General features: G+C 42.2%; 1 protein-coding gene across 1 annotated transcript; it reads left to right on the forward strand.

Moving 5' to 3' along the window:
• The first annotated feature begins 2,164 nt into the window (after positions 1–2,164).
• LOC143975662 (gamma-crystallin-3-like) lies at positions 2,165–5,515 on the forward strand. The gene is made up of 3 exons (XM_077478156.1): positions 2,165–2,263; positions 3,360–3,602; positions 5,188–5,515. The coding sequence occupies exons 1-3, from the start codon at positions 2,165–2,167 to the stop codon at positions 5,461–5,463; spliced, it is 618 nt and encodes a 205-aa protein (XP_077334282.1). The 3' UTR covers positions 5,464–5,515.
• The last annotated feature ends 2,287 nt before the right edge of the window (positions 5,516–7,802 follow it).

The raw sequence follows: 7,802 nt of genomic DNA on the forward strand, positions 1-7,802 counted from the left end.
CCTGTAAAATAAAAGTACAAAAAAAACACAACACACGAGATAAAAGAGTTTATTGCACAGCTCCGGGGGTCTTCCGTCTTCGGGGGTCTTCTCGCCGGACTCCTCCGCTATCTTCTTGTAGCTCTTTTGCTAGCGGAGGAGCCCGGCATTCTTCCTCGCCGCCGGCCTCTTCTTCCGACTTCGGGGGTCTTGTCCCCCTCTTCAGTTCTTCTGCCGGGCCACCGCGCCTTCTTCTACCTCTTTTACAGGCGGTGGCCCGGTCTTCTGCCGCCGCCGCCTTCCGTTCTTCTGTTCTTCTCTTCTTCTTCTTCTTCAGATGTTGCCTCGCTGAGTCCTCCGCTCACAATGACAGGGACCGGGCATGCGGCGACTTATATAGGGACAAGGGGCGGGGTCTTCGTGGATGTCACATGGGTTGATGTCACATGGTGACCCCGCCCCCTTACGATGTCACAGTCCCGGAGGATGCTGGGACTGTCGCCATGTGACATCAACCCATGTGACATGAACCCATGTGACATCCAACGAAGACCGAAGACCACTTTTACAGGTGAATGGGTAGGGGTACATTGTACCCCATACTCATTCACATAGGGTGGGGGGCCAGTATCCTTATTAAAGGGGGCTCCCGGATTCCAATAACCCCCCCGCTCACAGACCCCGACAACCAACTGCCAGGGTTGTCGGGAAGAGGCCCTTGTCCTCATCAACATGGGGACAAGGTGCTTTGGGGTGGGGGGCCGCGTGGCCCCCCCCTTCCCCAAGGCACCCCCCATGTTGAGGTCACGCAGCCTGGTATGGCTCGGGGGGGGGCGCTCGCTCGCCCCTCCTTTTCTGGCCGGCCGGGTAGCGTGCTCGGACAAGGGTCTGTCGCGGCCCCGCCTACTTGGAGACCCGCTCGAAATGAGCGGACTTTCCTCCGCGTGTTTGGCGAGTCCGTTCATTTCAAAAGTAGGGCAGATAGTACAGCGGACTTAGTACGCCGTATTAGTCCGCTGAAAAAGTGCCGTGTGTGGGCAAGTAGCCCGTTCGGAAAGTCCGACGGACAGTCTGGCGGGAAGTCCGCCAGTCTAAGTACGTCGGACAGACGGCTACGTGTGTACGCGGCTTTAGTAGTCCAATATTACACCTGGAATGCACGGTGTCAGGTATCCCTTTGGCAGAAAGTCCTTCCTGTTCTGGCGGTGGTGTGTGAGATTCTTGGTGAGGTAGGGAAAATTTGGGGTCTAGAGAAAGACAGATGACGGCAATGGTTCTGGAAAAAGGTGTGGAGGAATATCAGGCCTGTAGCTGCTGTTTGTTGATCTCTGGGTGTTGGTTCTTTCCCTGTTTTCTCTCTGGACACTCGCTTAGATTTTCAAGGATAAACATAATTTTGAAGAAAGTCTACATACACATGATCTATGTTTCTTGGTCTGAATGTTAATCAAGTTGAGTAATGTGTAGAATTTTTGAAGATGTCTGTGCTATTTAGTGAGATATATATATATATATATATATATATATATATATATATATATATATATATATATAAACCTTTTGTTCACATATTATAGGTTGAAGTAAGTCTATATCATATTTATTTTTTTGTATTTTTGTATAAAATCAGTTGGAATGTGTTTCTTGTTTGCAAGTTTGTCTAAATAAAAAATTTGCCAACTCAATATTGAACGCTACGGACTAAGACTGGGATGCCATTAAAGGTCATGTGCGTGTAAAAGCAGGTGTCCCAATACTTTTGGTAATATAGTAAATGATGCATGCATGTTTTAGTCCCCAAATACTTAACTGTACATTTATAAACATTAAACGTTGCCACATACAGTAGTTGCCCAATAAGAGCATCCAGATTGGATTGTAAGTCAGAGACATCCTATAGTGAAATAATTTGGTGTGATTTGCAAAAAAAAAAAAAAATGGTACTATGAATCCAAAACTCTATATCACATAACATCTTACACAAAACACACACATATACACAGAGTCCAAACTATTCAAGTGACCTGTTGCTGCAGCAAAGGTTTTGTTTCAGTTAGGCAGTCTAGGTAAAGCATTTGGGTGCTGATGCAAGGGGAAAGGTACAAACAATGGTCTCACAGAGACACCGAACAATTCTCAATAGCATGGGATAGCTATTCATTCTGATTGGGCAAAGCTTAAACATATGACCAATGCTGCAGGGTATAAAAAGGGCATTTCCCAACAGCTATCTACCAGTGCAGACCAACAGGAGCAAACCGACAAGACAAGCAAAATGGGAAAGGTAAGAAGGGCTTAAAAATATTGAAATATCAAATGAATATTTAGCCAATGGTTCAGTCTGTGGATATTGATTGTTAGTAGCCGCATAACTCTATTTAAGTTTTAGCCTTACAATTGTGTGGATTTGTATATACTGAGGTCTATTTTATAGGCAGCTTGTCAGATGGCCATTATCTGGCACAGCTGAGGCTGTCATTTGTATTATATGGCCAAACATTTGTGAATGCCGGATCCTTACACCTATAGGAGCTTGCTGGAAATCTCATTTCAAAACCTTGACCATTAATATGGAATTGCTTCTTCACGCCTAAAACAGTTGCCAGATCTTTTGGGAAGGCTTTTACGATAATTCGGAGCATTTATAAGGTCGGGTACTCATGTGGGTCAAGAATGCTGGGCGTACCATTGGTATTCTAATTCATCCCAAAGCTGTTCAATGAGGTTTGAGGTCAATGACAGAAGTCTGTGATATATTTGGCTGTAGTGGGTCACATAAAAACAGTCTTTCTCAAACCTTTTAACCCAGAGGAACCCTTGAAATAAATTTTCACATCTCAGGGAAAAGCCTGCTAGGATTAGTCCAATGGGGGGTCATTAGGAAAAATGCCCCTTACATTGCTGGTCGGTGGGAAGAATGCCCCCCCCCCCCCTTACAGTGGGGATTAGAAGCTTACAGGCAACTTTAAAGATCATTGGTGCCATGCTACTGGCTCTGCCAAGTGGTGATGGACCTGGATCTATGAAGCCACCATCAGATGGGAGGTAAATTAGCCACAGCTCAATCGTCAGCAACCTCTAGAGCAGGGGTCTCAAACAGGTGGCCCTCCAGCTGTTGCTAAACTATAAGTCCCATGAGGCATTGCAAGGCTGGCAGTTACAAACATGACTCCCATAGGCAGAAGCATGATGGGAATTGTAGTTTCGCAACAGCTGGAGGGCCGCCAGTTTGAGACCCCTGCTTTAGAGGAACCCTAGATTTCCAATGAGCCCTGGTTGAGAATGGCTGTATTAAAAATATTGTCCACGCTGTTTTTTTTCTAAAGCTCAACCATTCTATTGGTCCTGAATTAACCTGATCATGTTTTATTATTCCTCAGATCATCTTCTACGAGGACAGGAACTTCCAGGGTCGCTCTTACGAGTGTAGCTCTGAATGTCCCGACCTGTCTTCATACTTCAGACGCTGCAACTCCATTCGTGTGGAAAGTGGGAACTGGATCCTGTATGAGCTCCCCAACTACAGAGGACACCAGTACTTCCTCCATAGAGGAGACTATCCTGACTTCCAGCAATGGATGGGCTACAATGACTCCATTAAGTCTTGTCGTCTGAGCCCCCAGGTAATAACACATTGTGCACTCTGGTTAAGGGCCAAAGCTGTCTATAGCTGTTAGATGATAATGTATTATTGTAATCAGTGTCATTTTTATGAGGTGAAAGGCCCACCACTCCTATAACCATAGGCGGGCATTGATTGTACAGGTAGGAAAACCTATTTTAAGCTTTACTTGTCCTGCCAGTATACAGTGCCCCAATGGCGTTGTTCTTCTCCTCTCTCCTATCACCCTGCTCTGTAGGGACTAAACAGAAATCCTCAACTCAGCCAAGGATTTTAATTTTATTTTAAAAAATTGGGAAAAGTGATGGAGCACAGTTGTATTAAGCATGGCCAAGTAACCTTCTTTGTCTGTGGGCAAGCTTATATGATATTGATGTCAAGTGCTCATTACACTCAAGGGAGAAGGAGAACTGGCCTGGAGGGCATTTGCCCCTTGAGCCAGGACTAGTAAAATACAGTATGTTGTGCTGGAGTCACTAGATAGAGATACTTTGCCATCCAGACCTCCATCATAACCAAACCCTCCAACCTGTAACACTGACTAATGGGTGTTAGATAGGTACCTGCTTTCTGTTCACACCTCCAATTACAGTAAATGTGGACTCAATTATTTGAAGGGATTGTAAATGTATGGATTTTTTTTTAATTAATTAAAATAACAAACAGGTTATACTTACCTGCACTGTAGAATGGTTTTGCACAGAACAACACCGATCCTCCTCTTCTCTGATCCCCCTACCGGGATTCCTGACTCCTCCCCTCCGCCTAGTGCCCCCATAACAAGCTGCTTACTATGGGATACATGTGCATGCTTGCTCCCAAGCCCCACTACCACTTCCTCCTCATTGTCTGTGATAGACAGCAGCAGGAGCAAATAGCTGCTGTCTGTGAGCCAATGAGGATGGAGAGAGCCAAGATAGTTGCTTCTCTCATGCACATTGCTAGATCGAGATCGGGCTTAGTTAAGTATGTGAAGGGGGGCTGAGGGAATCACTTGCTATAGGGGCAGTCATGTATGCTCGCTCCCAAGACCCACTCTGTGTCTCTATTGACTGAAGATTTTTTACCTCAATGTAGAGAATGTTTTAAGGTAAACACAACTTCTGCCTTTAGGACAACTTTGGAAGAGAAGTAGAGTCTGTTAAGTTACTGGATTAGGGTGGGTGTAGGGGTGGTAAACCTGAAGAAAAGCTTTAACAGACAGCTAAGTCTGAGGTTTCAATCAGATAAATGCAGCCTCAAAGCAGGTACTGTATCATTAGCTAACCCATAGTTTTTTTTAGATCCCTTGTCATGTGTTGTTTATCTATCAAAAAAAAAAATGAAAACAAAGATAGAAACAGTTTAAAATATATTGTATAAGATTAAAAAAAGTTCTATTGACCCCAAATCATTAATTCATTTGAACATATGGGGTAATATTGAATATTTCTACACCCTATCCAAACCTGAAAAAAATCTTTGGGTGCATTTTTATTGTAAATGATAGCAGTAATGTGACCAGTTGCTTTTTTTATTTATTATTATTTTTATTTTATTTTTTTACATTGCTTTGTGTTTTATCGTGGTGTAACTTATTTCAACAGCACCAAGGTTCCTTCAGCATCAGGATCTACGAGAGAGAAGACTTCAGAGGTCAGATGATGGAGTTCACCGAGGATTGTCCTCATGTCCATGAAAGATTCCACTACAATGACATCCACTCTGTCCATGTCCAAGATGGCTACTGGATGTTCTACGAGGAGCCCAACTATAGAGGACGTCAGTATTACCTGAGACCTGGAGAGTACAGGAGATACACCGACTGGGGAGCCACAAACCCCAGAATTGGGTCCTTCAGACGTCTCCATCATTCCTATTAAATATTAAAAAATATTTTAAGTTTTCTGCTTGACAATAAACTTGATAAAGACATTTTTTTCTGTTTGTTTTTAATTTACGCGATGTAGATTTTCGATGAGAGTTTGTAAAGTGAAGCGACCTCTACCACCGGTCAAAAGACACTCTTAGCCCTTGTACACACGGTCGGACATTCCGACAGAAAATGTCCAATCGGACTGTGTTGTTGGATAATCTGACCATGTGTGGGCTCCATCGGACTGTTTCCATCGGAATATCCGACCGACAAAGTTTTAGAGCTGGGCTATAACATTTTCCGACAACATGGTCCGATGGGACTTTGTCCTATCGTTTGTAGAGAATTCCGATCGGACGCATGCTCAGATCAAATTCCTAGACCAAAGCTATTGGCTACTAGCCTGAACGTAGTCCCGTCGTAACGAAATAAAGTCATCACGTTCTGAACGATCCGATTTTCCGACAACTTTGTCCTACCGTGTGTATGCAACACAAGTTTCGGACAAAATCCATCAGAATCCGACAGATTTTGTTGTCGGAATGTCCGACCATGTGTACAAGGGCTTAGATAGAGACAAAATCATCTATATGAGAATATATTGTACACTGGATGAGAGTCGCACTCCATCATAAAATCACTTATTCATTTCTTCCATGCAGAATAAGTTAGTTGTGCATATAAATACTGGAGAAGATTTACTAAAATCAGATGATGGAGTTCACTGAGGATTTCCCTCATGTCTATGAGAGATTCCGCTACAATGACATTAATTCTTGCCATGTCCATGATGGCTACTGAATGACCTATGAGGAGCCCAACTACAGGGGACGTCAGTATTACCTGAGACCTGGAGAGTACAGGAGATACACTTACTGGGGAGCCACAAGCTGCAGAATTGGGTCCTTCAGATGTCTTCATTATTTCCCTAAAAATTACAGAAAAAAAAATCTGCAGGTCTCAGCTCTGTTCCTATGTACTGTGTGGAAGGGGGTGTGTCCCTTTCCTCCAATCAGTTCTCAGAGCTCTCCTTACTGAGTTCTGTAGAGTGTCATTTCAGCTCTCTGCCCTCTTTTTTTTTTTTTTTTCTGAACTCTCAGACAAGCTTTTAAATTCAGCACTTTGTACAGGTGTAGAGAGGAAAGTGTTGCAGATAAACAGGCACAACTTATGAAGGATAATTAGTTTCAGCTCTGTGTATCGCCTAAGGCCAGTCACTTCACTGGGTATATGTAAAGTTCTACAACCACTTTAAGCTTAGTCAGAAACTAAACTGACACAGTGGCATAGGCGCGCGCACAGGGTGTGCCAGGGGTGCCTGGGCACACCCTAATCACCCTGTACTGTGCAGATTCCACCTGCTGCCTGGCTGCAGAGAAAGGGACTTGGGAATCTCTGTCCTCAGTCCCTTTCTCTGTCTCAAAAGTGAGACATCAGTGGTCTAATATACCCCTGATATTTCCCCAAGGTGGACTCCTAAAAAAAAGAAAAAAATTATTGTAAAAAAATGGTAAAAAAATAATAAAAAAACAAATTGTAAAAAAGTAATAATAAAAAAATTAAATAAGCTACTGACATATACACACACACAGACATACACACACATATGGGTGCGCACCCTAATGCAATAGGCTGCGCACACCTATGCATAGTACCCTCTGTTTTGGACAATGGGGCTATATATATTTACCTAAGATTGAAAAGTCCATTGGCTATTCTTTTATATATATATATATATATATATATATATATATATATATATATATATATATATATATATATATATATATATATATATATATATATATATATAAATGCTGGGATATGGTACTGTGGAAGCTACTTGGATGAATGTTAAAAATAAATGGGCAAAATTTAAAGATTTTTTTCAATCTTATTTTATTCAATTTTAAAATATTACAAAAACAGGAAAAAAAGAAGATACATTCTGAATTACAAAAAAAAACAACAACAGTGCCTTGAAAAAGTATTCATGCCCCTTGAAATATTCCACATTTGGTCATGTTACAACCAAAAACGTAAATGTATTTTTAGGGGGATTATATGTAATAGACCAACACAAAGTGGCGCATAAATGTGCAGTGGAAGGAAAATGATAAATAGTAATCAATTTTTTTTTTTACAAATAAATATCTGAAAAGTGTGGGGAGTATTTGTATTCAGCCCCCTTTACTCTGATGCCACTAACTAAAATCTAGTGGAACCAATGGGCTTCAGAAGTCACCTAATTAGTAAATAGAGTCCACCTGTGTGTAATATAATCTCAGTATAAATACAGCTGTTCTGTGAAGCCCTTAGAGGTTTGTTAGAGAACATTAGTGAACA

The sequence above is a fragment of the Lithobates pipiens genome, unplaced genomic scaffold (assembly GCF_037356315.1).
Source record: "Lithobates pipiens isolate NorthernLeopardFrog02 unplaced genomic scaffold, aLitPip1_a1.2 Scaffold_13, whole genome shotgun sequence".
In the NCBI taxonomy this organism is placed as follows: Eukaryota; Metazoa; Chordata; class Amphibia; order Anura; family Ranidae; genus Lithobates; species Lithobates pipiens.

Bases quoted from the DNA above. Each gene is read 5' to 3' on its own strand.
- LOC143975662 (XM_077478156.1), top strand. From the start codon at position 2,165: ATGACCAATGCTGCAGGGTATAAAAAGGGCATTTCCCAACAGCTATCT. The intron at 2,264-3,359 runs GTAAGAAGGGCT...ATTATTCCTCAG, and splicing joins AGACAAGCAAAATGGGAAAG to ATCATCTTCTACGAGGACAG. The intron at 3,603-5,187 runs GTAATAACACAT...TTATTTCAACAG, and splicing joins CTTGTCGTCTGAGCCCCCAG to CACCAAGGTTCCTTCAGCAT.